This window comes from Neoarius graeffei, chromosome 7 (assembly GCF_027579695.1).
Source record: "Neoarius graeffei isolate fNeoGra1 chromosome 7, fNeoGra1.pri, whole genome shotgun sequence".
Taxonomy (NCBI): Eukaryota; Metazoa; Chordata; class Actinopteri; order Siluriformes; family Ariidae; genus Neoarius; species Neoarius graeffei.
In genome coordinates, this window is record NC_083575.1 from 5,530,554 (window position 1) to 5,553,696 (window position 23,143).

The following is a 23,143-nucleotide window of genomic DNA, read 5'->3' on the forward strand; positions in this document are numbered from 1 at the left end:
CGTGGTTGTGTACAAGAATGGAGATCCCTTCTTTTCAGGTCTGTCTTTTTTTTTTTAACTTCCTGTATAATCAGTAACTGACTCCTCATGCACAGAGCTCCTTCCGTGATACATTTCCTGAGTTGATGATTAAAAACGAAGATATTTCAAATCCCTGAATCGTTTCTCTGTGTGACCCAGGGAGGAGGTTTATCGTGAACCAGAGGCAAGTCTCCACGATGGAGTCTTTCCTGAACAATGTCACTCTCAGCATCGGAGCCCCACTGGCCGTGCGTACGCTCTACACGCCACGCCACGGGCACCGCGTCCCTGATCTGGAGCACCTCCAGCAGGGGGCGCAGTACGTCGCCGCAGGATTTGAAAGATTCAAGAAGCTCGAGTGAGTGCAGGGAATTTTAGTAAATCTGAAAATCGTAAATATACAGTGGATATAAAAAGTGTACGCACCCCGTTAAAACGATCGGTTTTTCTGATGTAAAAAAAAAAAAAAATGAGACCATGATAAATAATTTCAAAACTTTTCCCACCTTTAATGTGACCTATAACCTGTACAATTCAATTGAAAAACAAGTAAATCTGTTCAGGGGAAAAACATAAAAAATAAAAAACGTACAATAAGCTGGTTGCATAAGTGTGCACACCCTTAAACTAATACTTTGTTGAAGCACCTTTTGATTTAATTACAGCATTCAGTCTTTTTGGGTTCACACCTGCCATCAATTAAACCGACTCTGATTAACCCCAAATAAAGTTCAGACATTTCCTCAGTTGCCTCCTCCAGCAAAAGCCAGGGTTCACAGAGAGCTTACAAAGCATCAGAGGGATCTCACTGCTGAAAGGTATCCGTCAGGAGAAGGGTGCAAAAACATTTCCACGCCATTAGATATACCATGGAGCACAGTGAAGACCGTCATCAGGAAGTGGAGAAAATACAAGACAACAATGACATTACTGAGATCTGGACGTCCCTCCAAAATTGAAAAAACAAGAAGAAAACTGGTCAGGGAGGCTGCTGAGAGGCCTACAGCAACACTGAAGGAGCTGCAGGAATTTCTGGCAAGTACTGGTTGTGTACTACATGTGACAATAATCTCCCGTATTCTCCACATGTCTGGACTATGAGGTAGGGTCAAAGAAAAACATCCAGGCCCGGCTAAATTTTGAAAAAAAAAAATAACATCAGCTCTCCCAAAAGCATGTGGGAAAATGTGTTCTGGTCTGATGAAACCAAGGTTGAACTTTTTGGCCACAATTCCAAAAGGTATGTTTGGTGCAAAAACAACACTGCGCATCACCAAAAGAACCCCATCCCCACGGTGAAGCATGGTGGTGGCAGCATCATGTTTTGGGGTTGTTTATCTTCAGCTGGAACAGGGGCTTTAGTCAAGGTGGAGGGAATTATCAACAGTTCTAAATACCAGTCAGTTTTGGCCCAAAACCTTCAGGTGTCTGCTAGAAAGTTTCATCTTTCAGCACGACAATGACCCCAAGCATACATCGAAATCGACAAAAGAATGGCTTTGCCAGAAGAAAATTAAAGTTTTAGAACGGCCCAGTCAGAGCCCAGATCTAAATCCAGTTGAAAATCTGCAGGGTGACCTGAAGAGGGCTGTGCACAAGAGACGCCCTCGCAATCTGACAGATTTGGAGCGCTTTTGCAACGAAGAGTGGGCAAATATTGCCAAGTCTAGATGTGACAGGCTGATAGACTCCGACCCAAAAAGACTGAATGCTGTAATTAAATCAAAAGGTGCTTCAACAAAGTATTAGTTTAAGGGTGTGCACACTTATGCAACCAGCCTATTGTACGTTTTTCCCCAAAACAGATTTGTTTGTTTTTCAATTGAATTGTACAGGTTATAGGTCACATATATTAAAAAGTTTTGAAATTATTTATCGTGGTCTCATTTTTTTTACATCAAAAAAACCTATCATTTTAGCGGGGTGTGTAAACTTTTTATATCCATTGTACTCCTGATTCAGGAATAAGGGATGGGACGATGGATCTGTATCGCGATATATCCTGATAATCAGATATACGAAGGACGAATTCTGAAATAATTCATAAATTTGATGCCGTTTCACGTAATCAGTCCATTAAACCAGGCTACCTGGCTTCAGAATGTGGTTTGGAGCGTACATACGAAGCTTTTTGATGTATATTTACGGTAAAAGCGCCATCATATGAAGGTTTATGATGTAATTTAGTTTTTATGATGAGTCGTTATCCATTCTGAATATTATAAACACAAATTTGAGGTCAGAAGTTTACAGATCCTCATCACGGACGTGAAAGTCATAGCAGTGTTGGGGCTTTCAGTGATTTCTGTTATTGACCCGTTCTTTTTCTGTGGCAGGATGTTGTATGTAATCAACATACATCTTTCATAGAAAAAAAAAAAGAATTTGGTGCACAAATTTTAATTTATGTTTGGTTTTCTGAAATCAGAAATGTAAATTAATATTTGGTGAGATGTCCTCGAGTAGGTTTCACCTTCACCAGATGCTTTTGGTCGCCATCAACAAGCTTCTGTCAGAATTCTGGTTGGATATTCATCCACTCTTCTTGGCAGAATCAGTTGAGTTTAATTAAATTTGCTGGTTTCTTGATACGCACCTGACTTTTCAACCCAGTCCACATATTTTCAACAGGGCTGAGATCAGGACTTGAGGAAAGCTTCATGTTAGTCTGCTTTATCCTCCACAACCAGCTTCTTTGATGTGTATTTGTGACCCTTGTCCTGTTGGAACACCCAACTGTGTCCAAGTTAACAGCGTCTCGCTAACGGTTTGAGGTTATGCTGAAGAATGTGGAGGTCGTTCTCCTACTCCTTCATGATTCCATCCACTTTGTTGAACCATGCTGAACTGTTACTTCACGGTTGGTGCAGTGTTCTTGGGGTTGAATACCTCACCTTTACTCCTCCAAACATACCACTGGTCTTTGTTGCCAAACAACTCAATCTTTGTCTCATCTGACCATAAAACTTTCCTCCAGAAGGCTTTTTCTTTGTCCGTGTGGTCAGCGGCAAACTTTAGTCGAGCTTGAAGGTGTGGATTTTGGAGCAGAGGCTTCTTTCTTGGACAGCAGCCTCTCAGGCCATGGTGATGTAAAAGTCTACTCTCCGGACTGTAGACAGGGACACGGGTGTTCCAGCAGCTTCCTGTTCATGGCAGGCCCGTGCCTGGGTGGTGCCTGGGTTGTTCCTGACCATCCGAAGCAATTTCCTCTCAGCTGAGAGGGACAGTTTGGATCTTGTTCCAGACCTTGGCAAAGTGGCTCCACCAAAAAAATGACTTGTCAAACAAACTCTTTTTATTTTATGTACAGAGAAGAGACCAGCATCACAAACAGGAAGTTAAAAGGCCTCGGCCGTGGCAAGTTCAAAGGCTTTCAGCGCCACTGAATGAATAACCTTTGTAGGTGTTTGTATAGTTTTGATTTCAGAAAACCTAAAAATCAATACAAACTTGTGCACCAAATTATTTTTTTCATTCTGCCACAGAAAAAGAACAGTACGAAGAAGCCCGTGATATTCATGTCCATGTTGAGTGTATGTAAACTTCTGACCACTCTGGTACACTCCTGTCCTCCTCAAGCTGCCAAATATGTGCCACCGCTGACCAGCAGGATGTCGTGACTTTACAGCTCGGCATTATTCCCCAAATTCACTTTTTGGTGATAAAGTCAAAGGGCAGAATGGCTCGCTCGGCCTCAGCGACGTCACTCCGGCTTCGTGCAAACAAGTCGTCAGGAGTCCCAGAAACCAGGCTATAAACGAGCCCTTTTCTCCAAACATTAGTGCACCGGTGTGGGAGGCATTTCTGGACGAGTGTTAATCTCTTTCTCTGCTTTTTATCGCTTTCTCACAGTTATCTGAGTCTGGGGATGAAGAGAGCTCCAGTGGCTCGGACCGGAGACGCCATGCAGGTGAGTGTGTTTTTATTCGAATGACATCATGTTCATCCACAGCAAGTACATGTTAAAATACACCGAAGACACGCTCGTTCAGAAACGCTCATTTCTCATCTGAGATATAAACAGGAAACTGTTCGAGAGCGTTTCATGATTTGATCAGATGAGGTGATTTGGACTGCTGAAAATATTCAATATTTTGAATTAAATGACTGATTATAAATCCCAAAGACCAGAAATTCAAATTATTTTTCGATTTAAATTTATGCAGGCCAAATTTTTACGACCATACACCGTAAACTTAATTACTTTTTTAATTATTTCTGTTTTACTTACTTAATTTATTTCATTTGACTAATTATTTTAAATAACCTTATTTGTATGAATTATATTTGTACTCAATATGTTTTATTTATCGATAGCTTTCTTTATACTAATACGATACTAATAATAAATTCGCTACTTTTGAAAAATTATGTATTTATTTAAACTTTTATTTATTAAGATAATTACAGTTTTGTTTCTTGTGGACGATTTACTGTCTTCATTTTTATTTCTTTTTAATTTAATTACATTTTGTGTTGATTTTTTAAAAAATCTGTCTCCTTCAGTGTAACTAATTACTGGAATTAATTCACCTTTTTATTAATTACTTTTGATTTAATTTATTATAAGCTGTTTGAAGGATTCTTGGGAAAAATCTCGAGTCTGATGAGTGAAATAGATTTCCATTTACCACCCTGATGTTGAGTATTTTCCTAAAACAGCGTGTCACAGGGTGTTTATTCTTCTTACACCACAGCAGTTTGATGAAGACGACAATTTTATTTAATTTTTTTAAACATCGTAATTTTTATTCATTTATACGGAAGCTGAGAGAGGCCCTTCATATAATCTTTTTTTATTCACCTTGTTATCCCGAGATAACGACATAATTAATTCAGGATCTCAAGAAAACAACACAACTAATTCGAGATCTCGAGAAAACAAAACAATTATTTCATGATCTCAGCTGGATCACTGTATCTCTGTCGGTAGAGACGAAGCCGGGCCAGTCTTCTGCGGAGGTGCCGCGGACTAATTTTGAAATTATCCCTTATTAAAAGACTTGATGCAATCTCTCCCTGTGTCAACCCCTGATCAAAATATTGCCTTATTAGGTGATCGATTATTCCAGACATTCTAATGACCAAAGTTGCGTCTATACAGAATGAGAAATAGCCCCAAAGTCAGCATATCACAAGTCTCTTGGCGCACCTGAATGAACCGTTTCTCAGCTGTTTACTCGAGATCATGGAATAATTGTTTTGTTTTCTCGAGATCTCGAAATAACGGTTTTGTTTTCTCGAGATCTCGGAATAACGGTTTTGTTTTCTCGAGATCTCGAATTAATTATGTCGTTATCTCGGGATAACAAGGTGAATAAAAAAAAAAAAGGACTATATGAAGGGCCTCTCTCGGCTTCCGTACATTTATGTTTACATTTCGTGATAATTCCTGATCTCAGTTCGGTTTCAGCCGCCATAATCAGTCAACAGGGTCTGTTTGGGTTTTTTTTCCCCTCACTTTAACAGCTAATAGGACAAAAATCTGCAGCTTGTCGTGTTCCCGAGGCGAGGAACTCACCTTACTGATGTATTTCTAATGATCTGGATTTTCACTTGTGCTTCATACGTTCTGTTGTGTTGCCGTGGCTCTAATTATCTGTGTGTGTGTGTTGGAAAGAACGTGTCATTATTGTCCTGTCTAACAGCGGGATGGACACACTGATATCTTGGTATTAAGCTTGTCGGGGCATGTTGGGGCTGTAATGTATCTGGGTTTCAGTCAAACTAAAACACGACATCAGAGTTTGAGCTGAAGGACTGTGTGATCTGGACAGAATATCAGGCTGCACTGATATTCGTCCATGTGATCACGTATTTTAATTTACTAACATATTACCAGGGTTGATATTTGTCCATTTTCTGATAACTTTAACTGTATTAACTAAAAATGCTTCTTGGAAGTGTTTTTCATGATGCGTTTTGTGCACATCTTCCAAAAAAAAAAAAAGATTGCACCTTGAGAACATCATTTTGCTGAGATCATGTTCTTCATGAAGGTGACAGATGAATACAAACGATGAAATCAGTGCAGTTTTCAAAATCAGGACTGTTAAATTGTGTTCTGGCAAAACAACGACTGATTTTGTGGAAAGCTTTGTTTCTTCAGTCAACTTTCCTGTTTGTCCCCTTTGTGTTGCTGTAGTTCAGTGCTGGATCGCGTCAGCTGATGATATCACAACGGAGAAAGCCGTGAAATTCATTTGTCTCATCAGTGTCACTCTGAGAACGCTCATTTTAAGCGCGAGTAGCTTTGGAGGTTTTGTTGTTGTTATTATTATTGTGATTATATTTTTGGCAGTGCGAAAGTAGGGTTTGTCCTGTTTATGATGCCGTCGCTCAGCACTGTATTGCTTGCGAACCTGAAGTTGTTTCTCCAGATTTTTCATTCTTCTGGAAAATATCATTCGCTTCGCACGTCCTTCAGTCATTATTTCGTAATGTATAAAGTTAATGCTTTATTTTTTTTTTCTTCCCTCTACCGGAGCTTTTCAATTCTAGCACCTTCCCGTAAATACTGGAATGACACGCCGACCGTAAATACACTAATAAACGTCCATGTTCAGTTCAGCTGTCGGAACAACTGCTGAAAACGGGGCTTATAGAGTAAATCAGACACGACGGTGATCAGACACATTGTAAAGGAAGCCGAAATGCTGAATTAACGAGCTTGAGGTGGTGGTTGTTGTTGTTTGTTGTTTTCTCTTCTGTGATCCACGGTTCAGAATTGAATTCCAGCAAAGTGAAAAGACGACTGTCTGTCCTCTGGGGTATGATGGGTATTAATTATTTGAATCATTGAAATCAGCACTGTGCTGGGACAGACGTTCATTAGTCATGCAGCTCTGTTTAATCAGCGTCGGAGCTGGAACGAGGTGTTGTGTTTCGTTCTCAGGAATCCTGCAGACGCAGTGACATGATTGTCTTTTGTCGTACTGATTGATTTGCAGGTACATGCGATAGGAGCTGGGTGTTAGGCGAGTGTTAGATGTGGCGCGAGACGTCTTTTGTCTGCGACTCGCAACCCGTTCCAAGTTTCCGGTCTGCTTTACATCTTTGTGTTGTTCTCCGCAGGCGAAAGGACTCAGCAGACCCAACGTGTCGGCAAAATGGAGGAAGGTTATAACTCTGCCCTGCATTATACAGTTAGTAATGCAGCTCTGTCTCTGTCTCACACACACACACACACACACTAAAGGGACTTGCTGAGTATTTTATCCAATACTTTATCATTACTTTCATATACAGTTCCCTCCAGAATTATTGGCACCCTTTGTGAGAGTGAGCAAAAAATTCAGCACCTTCACAGTTCATACAGTGGGGCAAAAAAGTATTTAGTCAGCCACCAATTGTGCAAGTTCTCCCACTTAAAAAGATGAGAGAGGCCTGTAATTTTCATCATAGCTACACTTCAACTATGAGAGACAGAATGGGGGGAAAGAATCCAGGAAATCACATTGTAGGATTTTTAATGAATTAATTGGTAAAGTCCTCGGTAAAATAAGTATTTGGTCACCTACAAACAAGCAAGATTTCTGGCTCTCACAGACCTGTAACTTCTTCTTTAAGAGGCTCCTCTGTCCTCCACTCGTTACCTGTATTAATGGCACCTGTTTGAACTCGTTATAAGTATAAAAGACACTTGTCCACAACCTCAAACAGTCATACTCCAAACTCCAGTATGGCCAAAACCAAAGAGCTGTCAAAGGACACCAGAAACAAAATTGTAGACCTGCACCAGGCTGGGAAGACTGAATCTGCAATAGGTAAGCAGCTTGGTGTGAAGAAATCAACTGTGGGAGCAATTATTAGAAAATGGAAGACATACAAGACCACTGATAATCTCCCTCGATCTGGGGCTCCACGCAAGATCTCACCCCGTGGGGTCAAAATGATCACAAGAACGGTGAGCAAAAATCCCAGAACCACACGGGGGGACCTAGTGAATGACCTGCAGAGAGCTGGGACCAAAGTAACAAAGGCTACCATCAGTAACACACTACGCTGCCAGGGACTCAAATCCTGCAGTGCCAGACGTGTCCCCCTGCTTAAGCCAGTACATGTCCAGGCCCGTCTGAAGTTTGCTAGAGAGCATTTGGATGATCCAGAAGAGGATTGGGAGAATGTCATATGGTCAGATGAAACCAAAATAGAACTTTTTGGTAAAAACTCAACTTGTCATGTTTGGAGGAGAAAGAATACTGAGTTGCATCCAAAGAACACCATACCTACTGTGAAGCATGGGGGTGGAAACATCATGCTTTGGGGCTGTTTTTCTGCAAAGGGACCAGGACGACTGATCCGGCTAAAGGAAAGAATGAATGGGGCCATGTATCGTGAGATTTTGAGTGAAAACCTCCTTCCATCAGCAAGGGCATTGAAGATGAATCGTGGCTGGGTCTTTCAGCATGACAATGATCCCAAACACACCGCCCGGGCAACGAAGGAGTGGCTTCGTAAGAAGCATTTCAAGGTCCTGGAGTGGCCTAGCCAGTCTCCAGATCTCAACCCCATAGAAAATCTTTGGAGGGAGTTGAAAGTCCGTGTTGCCCAGCGACAGCCCCAAAACATCACTGCTCTAGAGGAGATCTGAATGGAGGAATGGGCCAAAATACCAACAAGTGTGTGTGAAAACCTTGTGAAGTCGTACAGAAAACGTTTGACCTCTGTCATTGCCAACAAAGGGTATATAACAAAGTATTGAGATGAACTTTTGTTATTGACCAAATACTTATTTTCCACCATAATTTGCAAATAAATTCTTTAAAAATCAGACAATGTGATTTTCTGGATTTTTTTTTTCTCATTTTGTCTCTCATAGTTGAAGTGTACCTATGATGAAAATTACAGGCCTCTCTCATCTTTTTAAGTGGGAGAACTTGCACAATTGGTGACTGACTAAATACTTTTTTGCCCCACTGTATTTTGATAATGTATCTCTTTATTCCAGACCGCAGGGTTTAGTTTCTGTGATTTGGAAGCAAGTTTTAGTTCACAGCCTTGGAGAAAGCTCCATGAGAAGCCAAGTGTGAAGCTCCTAGCCGAGGCAACCATGATACAGAGAGAGATCCAGTCAGGGGCGTAGCCATCATTTTAGAAGTGAGGGGGACAAATTGTTCAGAGGTCTATTGAGTGATTTATCATCCTCTCGCATTCAATTGCACCTCTCCTTAGCAGCTAAAGAACATAACCACAAACAGCACAGCACCAGGGAACCGACTTTAGTTCTTTAAAATGGTATACCATCAAAATTTATAAAGTAAAATTTATAAATAGAATTAAGAATAGCAGTAGTGACATAGCTAGTTGTATTCTCTTCTCGCCTGTGACCCTGCATAATCATCCCTGTTGGCCTCTGGTCCACTGTCTCCTCTCTCACCCTGCTCTTTCTGTTGTGGCAATAAAGATTAAAAATATGTGGAAAGCAACATTTTGAAATAGAATTAGGAATACAGTAATAATAATCAGCAAATTCATGTACTTTAAACTTTAACTACCACAAAAATAAATTAAATCTTTACAAAAATAACAGTCAAAGGAAGACAAATACATTTATATTCTTATTTTCTACCCAGAAGTGAGTAATCTTAGAGAAGCCAAAATAGTAACGTTACTCAAGTAAGAGTATTGTTACTTTAGAATAATATTACTCAAGTAAAAGTAAAACGTATTTTGCAACAAAACAACTCTTAAGAGTACATTTTATCCAAAAAGTTACTCAAGTAAATGTAACGGAGTAAATGTAACTAGTTACTACCGCCTCTAAGTTAGCTAGCTAGCTTAACTAACTAAATTGGCATCTATTTGTCATCTTTTAGCTAAACATTATCTACATTGGGGCGGCACGGTGGTGTAGTGGTTAGCACTGTCACCTCACAGCAAGAAGGTCCGGGTTCGAGCCCCGTGGCCGGCGAGGGCCTTTCTGTGTGGAATTTGCATGTTCTCCCCGTGTCCCCGTGGGTTTCCTCCGGGTGCTCCGGTTTCCCCCACAGTCCAAAGACATGCAGGTTAGGTTAACTGGTGACTCTAAATTGAGCGTAGGTGTGAATGTGAGTGTGAATGGTTGTCTGTGTCTATGTGTCAGCCCTGTGATGACCTGGCGACTTGTCCAGGGTGTACCCCGCCTTTCACCCGTAGTCAGCTGGGATAGGATCCAGCTTGCCTGTGACCCTGTAGAACAGGATAAACCGGCTACAGATAATGAGATGAGATTATCTACATTCAACAGCATTACTCAACTTACACGGTTTGTTTGGAAAAAACTGTGTAAAGTCTTTAGCGTCTTGGCTGGTTTGCTGAACCTACAGAAGCGCTGCCCAGATCTGAATCACACCAAAGATACTCATACAATATTTTCTAAAGCGTCTCTGATCACACACGACAGCGGGGTTTGTTTGCCGCCTCAGCTCCGCCTGCTCATGATGCGTTTAGAGGCGGCTCGGAAAAACGCGTTTCCACATGTTAAAAATGAATTGAGTGGTTGTAATGGCTGTAAAAAAAAGTGCGGGGGACAGAGAGCACAAATACGGGAAGTGCAGGGGACATGTACCCCGCATCCGCTACACCCATGGATCCAGGACTGTATTTACATGCTTTTATTCCTCAGCAGTGTCAATGGCTACGTTCACACTGCAGGCTGAAGTGACTCAAATCCGATCTTTTCGCCCATATGTGACCTGTATCCGATCTTTTATTGACAATATGAACGACACAGATCCGATTTTTTCAAATCCGACCCAGGCCGTTTAGATACGTGGTCCTAATTCCGATTCCTATCCGCTCTTTTCATATGCGACTTCAGTCTGAACCGCCAGGTCGACTTATTCATCCGACTTACACGTCATCAACAAGCCACAAACGTCACTATTCTGCGCTGAAGTAGGCGGCGGGTCTCTCAAAAAAAGTTACAACAACATGGCGCATAATCACGGGCGCAGATAGAGGGGGGGACTCGTCCCACCCAGATTTAAATTCACCTCGTTCGGTCCCCCCCACTTATAGGGAGGAAAAACCGTCTATGCTGTCTTTCTTTGCATAAGGCAAACCTCACGGAAAAATCAAAAGACTAATTACCATTCGGTTTATTGAGGTGCACGGCAGTGTATACATAGTTGCAACAACTCGCATAAAACAAAGACTGATATTCGGTTGGTTGAGCTGCGCAGACTGCACAGGTTGCGAGCTCGAGCTTGGTTGCTATGGTTACTAACAACAAGTTTGACAGGCATATCGGGGTTGGGGTTGGTTTGCTGGCAGCTTTGTCCCCCCCAGTTTTTTGTCCCTCCCAGTTCAAAAAACGTATCTGCGCCCCTGCGCATGACATCAGTGCGAGGGACGCTTCAGGCTGTGAAGGTTCTGAATCTTCTCAATGGAAGGACGCAGAGGTTAGGGAGCTGATTTCCATTTGGGGGGATGCAGCTATTCAAGCTAGATTGGATGAGTCATACCGCAACCGGGCGGTTTTACTTCCGTAAACACTGGCCATGCTCACTGCGTGTGACGTCGTCGTATCCTGCAATGCGCATGCGGAACACTTTTAGGTCGCTTTTCGTTCATACTGAGGATCACATACAAGTCGCATATATTTGTTAATGTGAACGACCTCACAAAAAAAATCGGATTTCACAAAAAAATCGGAATTGAGCATTAAGCCTTGCAGTGTGAACGTAGCGAATAAGTTTTACAACGTATTTCAGAAAATATATTTTTGAGTGAAAATATTGTGGAGGAGAATTTTTTTTTTTTTTTTTTTTTGGTCCGAAAGATTTTTTTGGAGAATTCATGTCATTGTGTAATGTTGGTTTGAAAATTGTTTTCTGAAGGGTGCCAATAGTTCTGAAGGGCATTGAATTAATAGTGATTATTCACTACTACTACTACTAATTATTATTATATAGACATAAATAATAATTAATAATCATAATATTATTCTGTTTATTGCTACTGATTTAATTTTTTTAAAGATTTTTTTTAATCAACCAGAAATATAGCACAACTGAAACGGAATTGTTATAAACCACACACACACACACCCTGATTTGACGGCCCGTGTCTGTGCAGTGTGTTCAGGAATGGAGATGTGCTCAGTCCTGCCATGCGCTTCATCATTCCTCGGAGCCTGCTGAAAAACCTGGAGCAGATTCTCAGCCTGGTCTCGGAGAAGGCCATGCTCCGCACCGGCGCCGTTCGCAGGTAGACACGCCTCCATGTGTGTGACGCCAGGCAACAATTGTTTTGGATTTGCTTCGGCTTTCATGTGACCTTTTGACCTCTCAGGTTGTGCACACTGGACGGCGTGACGGTGACCTCGGGGGAGGAGCTGGAGAGCGGACAGTGTTACGTTGCCGTCGGTGCCGAGCGCTTTAAGAAACACCCGTACGTGGAGCTGCTGCTGAACAAAGCCCCAGGAGGCAGTGCAGACAGGTGAGGAGGAGGAAGGTGATGGTGGTGGTGTTTAAAATGGCTGACAGATTTTTTTTTTTTTACGTTCTTTAGGCATTATGTTGCAGATCGTGGCCTGCACAGGAGGTCAGAGGTAAAGCAGAACCTTGTCAGGATTTCATTTCTCACTGCACCGAGTGACGTGAAGCTAATCCTGTTTATTTTCACGATGTCTCACAGAACAGGAAGTTTCCTCAAGACAGCAACAGTGACTCCGCCCTCTTTCACTCACCCGAGGTCAGATGGATCCCACATGTCGACAGGATGCGAGCTCAGGCTTTTGCACCCTTTTGGGCTTTTTCTTTTTTGAGTTCGTTCATCTTATTTCAAAGCCCAATCGTGTGCGCAGCGACTGTTTAGTGTTCAGCCGAACGGTGTGTGTTTCAGAGGGACAGCAGGCGCGTGAAGTCTACAGGAGACGAGGCCGAGCCGGAGGGAGCGAATCTGTCCCAGCCGCCACAGAGGAGGAAAGAAGGAGGTGGGGAAAGACAGGAGAGCTCCGTATTCCACGCCAAACCCGTCCGAGTGCGCAAACACAGACCCATAAATAGAGCGGCAGCCAGAAACACGGGTAAGAGCACGGAGAGAAGGTTCAGGAGTGTGTATTAATGAGCTTTAGATTTAACTATTTGGATTATGTTCAGAAAATTACATTTTCAGTTAAAGGGTGCAAAAGAATGAGGTTTACTCACCGCTCTCGATACGTGATTGATCATCTGATAAATACAACACGTATTTAAAGCAGCCGAAGAGTCACCTACTTATATAATTTAGACTTTTTTTTTATTTCGAGAACAGTTTAATTTTTAATATGAAAGCAAAGTGGTGACTGACGGGTGCAGAGGCCATCAGTCTCTTTCACTTGGACTGATGGGAAAAGAGGCCACACCTCCTTCAGAGGAACTCACAGACCCGGAAGCCATGCCTTATTCTGTCGAGCGCAGAAGAGACGTCCGGTCCCAAAGGAAACGAACTCGGCAAAGTTTCTGAAGAAGAAATCTTTGTACTGTTATAAGCAGAGCTGTGTATGTGGTGTGTGTCTCCCGCAGGCCAAGCGAGTGTGTTTAAGGGCGTAGGGAAGAGGAGAGAGGAGGTGCGAGGAGCTGAGGAGGTGGCTGAGGATGAGAGCACGGCTGTGGAGCTTCCTATCGATCAGGTGGGAACTCTCATCCTCATTCGCTCTCCACCCATGTCAATCACTTATAGACAGTCCAAAAGTCTGATGCCTTGATTTGATTGAATCCCAAATACAGAAGCTTATTTGTATGCGTCGTTTACTGAAACAGAACATCACTACATGTAGAGTAAATGGAAAATATGAGTGTAGACGCGAGTGTGTTGTGTTTATACGATAAATAAGACGAAAACGTGGTTAAACGCAGTTGGCATCAGACATGCACATGCTACAGACATCAACCTTGGACTTGAAACAGAATTTCAGGAAACATTTTCAGTGTTTTGACATACTGTGGTGTCAATTGAGAAAAAATTATAAAGCAGTAGCTTTAATAAGCCTTCAAATAGCGTCAGTAAACCTCTGCCAGTTTAGTACCTGCCTTTCAGTCGTACTGGTTTCCACACATAAGGATGTAAAAAGGTAAATGTCTTTGTTACAGTGGGGCAAAAAAGTATTTAGTCAGCCACCAATTGTGCAAGTTCTCCCACTTAAAAAGATGAGAGAGGCCTGTAATTTTCATCATAGGTACACCTCAACTATGAGAGACAAAATGGGGGGGAAAGAATCCAGGAAATCACATTGTAGGATTTTTAATGAATTAATTGGTAAATTCCTCGGTAAAATAAGTATTTGGTCACTTACAAACAAGCAAGATTTCTGGCTCTCACAGACCTGTAACAACTTCTTTAAGAGGCTCCTCTGTCCTCCACTCGTTACCTGCATTAATGGCACCTGTTTGAACTCGTTATCAGTATAAAAGACACCTGTCCACAACCTCAGTCACACTCCAAACTCCACTATGGCCAAGACCAAAGAGCTGTCAAAGGACACCAGAAACAAAATTGTAGACCTGCACCAGGCTGGGAAGACTGAATCTGCAATAGGTAAGCAGCTTGGTGTGAAGAAATCAACTGTGGGAGCAATTATTAGAAAATGGAAGACATACAAGACCACTGATAATCTCCCTCGATCTGGGGCTCCACGCAAGATCTCAGCCCGTGGGGTCAAAATGATCACAAGAACGGTGAGCAAAAATCCCAGAACCACACGGGGGGACCTAGTGAATGACCTGCAGAGAGCTGGGACCAAAGTAACAAAGGCTACCATCAGTAACACACTACGCCGCCAGGGACTCAAATCCTGCAGTGCCAGACGTGTCCCCCTGCTTAAGCCAGTACATGTCCAGGCCCGTCTGAAGTTTGCTAGAGAGCATTTGGATGATCCAGAAGAGGATTGGGAGAATGTCATATGGTCAGATGAAACCAAAATATAACTTTTTGGTAAAAACTCAACTTGTCGTGTTTGGAGGAGAAAGAATGCTGAGTTGCATCCAAAGAACACCATACCTACTGTGAAGCATGGGGGCGGAAACATCATGCTTTGGGGCTGTTTTTCTGCAAAGGGACCAGGATGACTGATCCGTGTAAAGGAAAGAATGAATGGGGCCATGTATCGTGAGATTTTGAGTGAAACCTCCTTCCATCAGCAAGGGCATTGAAGATGAAACGTGGCTGGGTCTTTCAGCATGACAATGATCCCAAACACACCGCCCGGGCAACGAAGGAGTGGCTTCGTAAGAAGCATTTCAAGGTCCTGGAGTGGCCTAGCCAGTCTCCAAATCTCAACCCCATAGAAAATCTTTGGAGGGAGTTGAAAGTCCGTGTTGCCCAGCGACAGCCCCAAAACATCACTGCTCTAGAGGAGATCTGCATGGAGGAATGGGCCAAAATACCAGCAACAGTGTGTGAAAACCTTGTGAAGACTTACAGAAAACGTTTTACCTCTGTCATTGCCAACAAAGGGTATATAACAAAGTATTGAGATGAACTTTTATTATTGACCAAATACTTATTTTCCACCATAATTTGCAAATAAATTCTTTAAAAATCAGACAATGTGATTTTCTGGATTTTTTTTTCTCATTTTGTCTCTCATAGTTGAAGTGTACCTATGATGAAAATTACAGGCCTCTCTCATCTTTTTAAGTGGGAGAACTTGCACAATTGGTGACTGACTAAATACTTTTTTGCCCCGCTGTAATTAACTTATTTGCATCAACACAGCGTTGTATTTTCCATTTTTACAGAGAAACACTCCAGATTGCTGACTTATTAAAGCTAACGAGTGTTGGTTTGCTTTCATATATCAACTGGCACATTTTATCAGATGGGCATCGAGTTTTCACACACAAACCTTCAGTAAATTTATTTATTCATGTATTTATTGACTTACTTACAGAAACTGGCAACTGTCCATGGTGCTGAATCAGCTTACCTTACATTACATTACAGGCATTTAGCAGACACTGTTATCCAGAATGATGTACGACACACCCAGAGCAGCCTGGGGAGCAGTTGGGGGTTAGGGGCCTTGCTCAAGGGCACTTCAGCCATTCCTGCTGGTCCAGGGAATCAAACCTTTTGGTCCTAAAGTTGCTTCTCGAACCATTAGGCCATGGCTTCCCCCAGCTTCTGTCACTTACAAGGCCCAGTTTTAACAGAATTATCATTTGCCTCATTTTGTTATTTATATTGGTGAGGAATGAGCAAGTCTTCCTTGAGAAAATATAGAAATTAAGAATAATTCTAGATTAAAACCAACTCGTGGTTGTCCTCACTACATGAGCTGTAGCCTTGTTCTCGACCTAAAACATGGAAGCAAATAAATGTTACTTAATTTCTCATTCTCATCTCATTATCTCTAGCCGCTTTATCCTTCTACAGGGTCGCAGGCAAGCTGGAGCCTATCCCAGCTGACTACGGGCGAAAGGCGGGGAACACCCTGGACAAGTCGCCAGGTCATCACAGGGCTGACACATAGACACAGACAACCATTCACACTCACATTCACACCTACGCTCAATTTAGAGTCACCAGTTAACCTAACCTGCATGTCTTTGGACTGTGGGGGAAACCGGAGCACCCGGAGGAAACCCATGCGGACACGGGGAGAACATGCAAACTCCGCACAGAAAGGCCCTCGCCGGCCACGGGGCTCGAACCCAGACCTTCTTGCTGTGAGGCGACAGCGCTAACCACTACACCACCGTGCCGCCTACTTAATTTCTAAAGAAAAAAAAAGTTTAATTACGGCACTTACAAGTAAAACCAAAAACACATTCATTCATTGCTGTCTAGTTTATAAAAATGAAATTCTCTCAGTCTGGCAGATTATGCATCAGAAACCTCACTGTACAAGTTTATAGATTCTCATAGCAGATCATCTGATTGTCTTATTTTCCAGAGAGTCGCTGAAGTCGTTCAGGACGAGGAACTTGAGCAGAGCCAACCAGAAACGACAAATCACATGCATCAGGTGTGTGTGAGAGAGATGTGACATTCATTATAGAGCTCAATCTTCTGTTCTAATTAGCCTCACTGATGACTCGTCCTCTAGCTCACTCAGACAGGAGCACCTGATGAGCGCATGACCTCTTCCGTGCACTCCGGTCCGTCTCCTAGCGACAGAGAGCAAACCGTGAAGGAGTCCGGACTGTCTGATGGAGAGAGCTCGTTACTGAGACAGAGCTCTCCTCTGAACGGGGAGGTGGAAGTGCACGACGAGGACGTCCTCGGTGAAGACCTGAAACAGGAAAGAGGACAAGATGATAAAGTGGGTGGAGACAAATGCAGTAATTACAGAAGGGCTGAAATTTAAATCCGTGTGTTGTCTGGAATGATTCGAGGAGGTCAAGGAGGAAAATGGAGCTGGTGAAATATATTTCCATGAACAGAAACTAAAACCAACTCAAATAGATTTCAGCACTGATCTTAAAACTGAAAAAAAAAAAAAAGATCAGTTATTTTCCTTAAAAGTAGGCTGAATTTGAGCTAATTTTATTAGTGTTTTAAGCCACGCCCACTTCATTTCAAGACACAGAGGCTCGTCAGGAATGAAGTCAATGACAGCAAAGGATTAAAGTTGAATTATTTATTTCTCAAGGCAGATTACGAGGCTGTCACATGCCAATTTTCCAAAAAGCTTGAAGCAGCAGAGTGTGTTGGCGTCATGGTCAGAGAGGACAGCGTTACTGTGCAAGACCCACTGAACCAGCAATCTGAACATCAACAACAAAGAAAAAAAAATCAGTAACGTTCAGTTTAGAGTCATGAAAACCAAAACGAAACATCTCCTCTCATTATCTGTAGCCGCTTTATCCTTCTACAGGGTCGCAGGCGAGCTGGAGCCTATCCCAGCTGACTACGGGCGAAAGGCGGGGTACACCCTGGACAAGTCGCCAGGTCATCACAGGGCTGACACATAGACACAGACAACCATTCACACTCACATTCACACCTACGCTCAATTTAGAGTCACCAGTTAACCTAACCTGCATGTCTTTGGACTGTGGGGGAAACCGGAGCACCCGGAGGAAACCCACGCGGACACGGGGAGAACATGCAAACTCCACACAGAAAGACCCTCGCCGGCCACGGGGCTCGAACCCGGACCTTCTTGCTGTGAGGCGACAGCGCTATTCACTACACCACCATGCTGCCCGACAACTTAAATAAAATATCAGAATAAAAACATGATACCTGAAGCACTCATGGAATCCAAACTGGAAGCTATTTAAAAAAAATTAAACATGCAGTGTGTGAATTTTTTTTTTTTAATTTAATTTTTTTGCATTTGGAAGGAAGACACGCCCACTCCCAAAGAAAAGTTCCACCCTCCCTTCTGAAACCCCTACTGTTCTCATGAGTTTCTGTTTAAGGAGGAAAAAAGAGATCAGATTGGTTACTAGGGTGCATCAGTTGCTCTCACTTTCATAAAATCTGATGCATTTTTGTTCGGGTGTTCCTTTTCACCAATAAAGACATCCTGTAAAATTTTTGACCATATTCAAAAGTCTAATGGTGGCACCATGAGGTTCATTTTTTGCCAAAAAACGCTTATTGTATGTTTTCGCGTAAGGTTTGAATCACAATGTTGGACTCCATTTATTGATTTCTTGTGAGCCAGAGATCATGTTAAGAACCTTTGCAAGGGATTGAGAAGCATTAATGTGATTCATAATACATTTGTATTGTTTAAAAGTAATTGAACAATGATTCAATGAACAGCTAAAACTCAAACTGTGCTTGATAATAGATTTAGAATATGGACTAAAAATGTGTATCTAAGATATTTGGTATACTCTATAAGGCGCCATAATGTTTCATGAAAAGTGATTGAAATTTTGTCATAAAAGTCATAAAATAGCAGGTTTCTCCATAACTTTGAGCTCCTGGTGCCACCATTAAACTTTTGAATTTTGTCAAAATATTTCACCCAGTGTGTTTTCTTACCAAAAGGAACATAAAAACAAGAATGCATCATGATCGGAGGAACTTTTCATTTTTAGGGGGCAACTGATGCACCCTACTGGTTACACCTGATGGAGTGGGGCAGAGTTTATTTACAACCCCCCAAAAACAGACAAACAAACAAGTCCAAAATACAGAAATTAAAGGAATCTACTGTATAATAATATTACGACTCAGGGTTTTTTTTTTTAGTTTAAGGAACACTGAAAAATTGCAGACTGCACCTTTTAAAACAATGTCAGCTGTTTCGCTGACCACAAGGGTTCAGTTCATACTTTTTTTTTTTTTTTTTTGCTTTAACAGACATGTTAAAGCAGTGTTTCCTAACCTTTCTTGAGCCACGGCACATATTTTACATCAGAAAAATCCCACGGCACACCACCAAACAAAAATGTCACCCTAGTCTCAATTTACTCACTCATTGTGAAACCTGGGCCTGTTTAGTTGAACACAAAGCTGATATACTCGCAGGAATTTAAGAAAGACATACACGAAGATCTTCCTCAACAGCTCGGAGTCTCTCTTTTTTTTTTAGTTTTTATAGCAGTCATGCTTGAAAAGCCCAGCTCGCGTAGATAGGTTGTGGAAAATGGGAGCAGAGCTGAAAGAGTTCTGCTTCAAGTCAAGTCAAATTTATTGTCAAATATGCTATACATGCTCGACATACAGCACAGATGAAATTTCAGTCCCCCTGTCAGTTATTTGAATGGGGAACTCCTTGGCAGCAGTCAGCCAAAAACTGTCCAAAGGTAGATCAGCAAAGCTCAGCTTAGCAAAGCTCAGCTTAAAACCACGATTTTGTCTCAGTCCAGTTATTTCCTCCTGCTCCTGCACTGTTGGACAGCTTTTCCCCCACACACCAAGCATACTGGAGTCAGCTCGGTTGGTTCCCCAGTAAAAGTAAATCCAAAGGAAAGATAACTTTCATTGTATTGTCTTGAGCTCACCTTTTTTTTGACCACTACTCACACTCGGGCCTTCATCTGGGTCAGAATTTTCCCCAGGACCCAGTTCGGATTGTGCACTTTTTCAAATATTTATCCATCGCTGTCACCCCTGAAGCATTACTAATTATATTATTTGAATGGCAACAGGTAGATGCACAGGTAAAGCCTTGGTCACAACCGGCTGTACGTGCTCCTACGGCCGGTCTACGTGCAAGAAACGCACGGAGGGCGCGCGTGTGACGTGCTGATTTTCGAGCCATAGACTGGCCGCAGAGGTTCTTTGTCATGTCAAACAAACTCTACGGGCGCTTACATTTTTTTCAGGTTGCAAGACAAACTTACGGCCAACGTGCGTCTTTCTCCACGAACAAAAAAAACGCAGCGATTTGGGAAACGCCAAAAATCGCACGGCCAAAAAATTGCACGTCCGGTTGTGACCTAGGCTTTAATTAGCTACCTGCTACCATCTAGTGGAAGAGTATTTAATTGTTCTGTCTGTCACTGTATGTCGCTGGCATAGACAAACTCAGACAAATTATTTCCAATAAATAAATAATTTTCGGACCAATTAAGTGAAATTGGATAATTTCCCATAGTACACCTGATGATCTATCATGGCACACTAATGTGCCGCGGCACAGTGGTTGGGAATCAGTGTGTTAAAGTATAAACATGTTTGGATTATCCTCATTCACTTTTTCAAAGACTGACAGAAATTCAGTCACCTGTACTGACCCTGTGCGTGCATTTCCTTTCAGGATGGACGTTCTCAGGAAGCTGACGAGCTGCAGATGCAGGACCACGCCCGTCCTCTCTCCTCATCCTCACAACAGAGAGAGTGACGTAGAAAGAAAGTACACGTCATCCCATACAACCATAAATATTGTTTATGTATAAACATAGTGCATAAAGTCGAGCTCGAACCTTAATCGTCTCCTGAGCAATGTTCTCCAGACTGTTCCTCATACGGAACCGGTTCGTAATCCAATCTCCAGACTGTTCTCTTCCAGCTACGTCATGTCGACTTTCCTGTTCGTGAAGTTTATTCGCCTGTGAATGTCTTTGACCCGTGACGAGAGAACAGACACGAACGCGACGCTGTGAGCCGATACGCTGCGCCATGAGGTCAGCGTCTCTGACACAGGAGACAAACGACTATCACAGCTCCTGTAACTATTCACTCTTGGTTACGAAATATGAGGTAAAAATGCTGATCAGAAGAACGTGTGCTCCAAAAGTATTGGCACCCCGTCAGGAAATAATTGCTGCCAAATTACTTACCTTTTCTCTGATACAACCATTCATAAAAGGTTTCTCTCACAAACCTGGCAAAATTACTAAGGGGTATCCAATTAGAATACTCAACTCCAAAATTATTGGCACCCTTTAAGAGAACGCACAAAAATAACTCCTCTTGTTATCTCTAGTCGCTTTATCCTGTTCTACAGGGTCGCAGGCGAGCTGGAGCCTATCCCAGCTGACTACGGGCGAAAGGCGGGGTACACCCTGGACAAGTCGCCAGGTCATCACAGGGCTGACACATAGACACAGACAACCATTCACACTCACATTCACACCTACGGTCAATTTAGTGTCACCAGTTAACCGCAGTTAACTGCATAAACCGGAGCACCCGGAGGAAACCCACGCGGACACGGGGAGAACATGCAAACTCCACACAGAAGGGCCCTCGCCCACAAAAATAACTGTCAGTGAAAATAGGTTTTCTTAACAAAACAGGAACTTACTTTTCAAAATTAAAAGTATTTTCTCTCAAAAATGGGGCAAAATTCGTGACACTCCAAAATACATCCAAAAAAATTCTTTGCATAAACAAATATTTTTTTAAAAGGAAGGCTCTTGGGTGCCGAGTTAATTTTATTTGTCCATGTGTTTAAAAAAAAAAATTGTTGAAAAGAAAAGTATGGTTGTTGATTAGAAGAGTTAACTCACATTATTAGCACCCTGTAAAAGAAAGGCCAAAATAACCTCAAAGTTATTTTGAAATAAATCCAACATTTTTTTAAATGCTGAACTGGCTCGAGAAATGTGTTGCTGTTGATCAAATATGAAGTTTGCAAAAAACAGCCATTTTATCACCAAGATTTCAACACTGATGATTGTTCAACTGCAAAACCATGGATATAAAAAAAGTTCATTATTCATTAAACATGGACATGTTAATAGATATATAAACACAATCATGGCCATAAAAGATGCTGACTTTAACCTACTACAGTTCATCATACCAAGTTGGTCGCCCTTCATTCACCCCGAATTGCAAACTGCACTGACTTTCAGCCTGATGCTCACTGTGTTATTGCGCTGTTTGTGCTAGATTCATGATGAATCAGTAGAAATGTTCAGGTGACAGAGATCCTGTCGACGTGGAGTCTGGAGGAGGGCGAGTTAGAGCTTTTAGTCTTCATGAAAATTCTTCTGAATCTGCTTCATCCTGAACCTGGAACAGAATCACTGTGAAAATCTACAGCGTGAAACAGAAACACTCACATGAGCTGAGTTTAATCTTTTACGTTCCACAGCGTCGTCTTCTATAACTGCAGCGAGCGTGATATTAAAGCTCCATCGCTCTGAGTGAGTGAGAATGAGTCAAGACACACTAACAGCTCCTGGGAGGAGTTTAAGGGGTTAACGTGAACTTGTGCGGACAGATTTTCATGGGATTCCCAAACTAATTTAGAAAAATTGGGATTGTATTTTCTTGCACTTGGAGATAAATGTGAAAATTTGATGATGATGTATTTCATGTGTATTAATATTCACGTCCTATAGCATTAACAATAAACCAGCAAAAACTCAACAGAAATCCGGTTCAGTTTGTTTTAAGGTGTGAATAATACGTCATTCCTAACACGGAAAGTAGTTCAGTGAATTGTTCCAATGAAGAATAATTTTTTTTTTTTAAATTACACATTTATAGTACACTATCGACGGTAATTTATTTGAAAGTCTTACACAAAGAATGGATCAGAGCTGTTGATCAGTGCAGCACAGTCAGAGTTTGCAATTCTCAGTTCTGATTGGTTTCCAGAGGGAAAAAGTTTGGCTGGTGAGAGAATGACTGTCATTCTTTAATTAATTCATTAATCAGTGGTATTTCCTGGGGTATAAGAGGAATAAAACATGACATGCTGTTGTAGGAACGTAATCAACTTCAGTGCAGCATGGTAACAGTAACTGCACTTCATCGCACCACCCTGTCGTTTAATTACTGTACGATCGCAGTT

The 23,143-nt window shown here is 42.0% G+C and overlaps 1 protein-coding gene across 2 annotated transcripts in view; it reads left to right on the forward strand.

Annotated features, from left to right (window-relative positions):
• Positions 1-22,722, forward strand: part of dcdc2b (doublecortin domain containing 2B) — a 32,130-nt gene extending 9,408 nt beyond the window's left edge. For both annotated transcript variants that reach the window (XM_060925213.1, XM_060925214.1), the window contains exons 2-14: positions 1-38; positions 181-379; positions 3,874-3,931; positions 7,096-7,166; positions 12,082-12,213; positions 12,298-12,444; positions 12,517-12,556; positions 12,643-12,699; positions 12,850-13,033; positions 13,512-13,618; positions 16,883-16,954; positions 17,036-17,251; positions 20,654-22,722. The exon at positions 1-38 is cut by the window's left edge. In XM_060925213.1, coding sequence (XP_060781196.1) covers positions 1-38; positions 181-379; positions 3,874-3,931; positions 7,096-7,166; positions 12,082-12,213; positions 12,298-12,444; positions 12,517-12,556; positions 12,643-12,699; positions 12,850-13,033; positions 13,512-13,618; positions 16,883-16,954; positions 17,036-17,251; positions 20,654-20,737 — 1,405 coding nt within the window. In that variant the 3' untranslated portion in view covers positions 20,738-22,722. The remainder of the gene's footprint in view (positions 39-180; positions 380-3,873; positions 3,932-7,095; positions 7,167-12,081; positions 12,214-12,297; positions 12,445-12,516; positions 12,557-12,642; positions 12,700-12,849; positions 13,034-13,511; positions 13,619-16,882; positions 16,955-17,035; positions 17,252-20,653) is intronic.
• Positions 22,723-23,143: the final 421 nt, after the last annotated feature.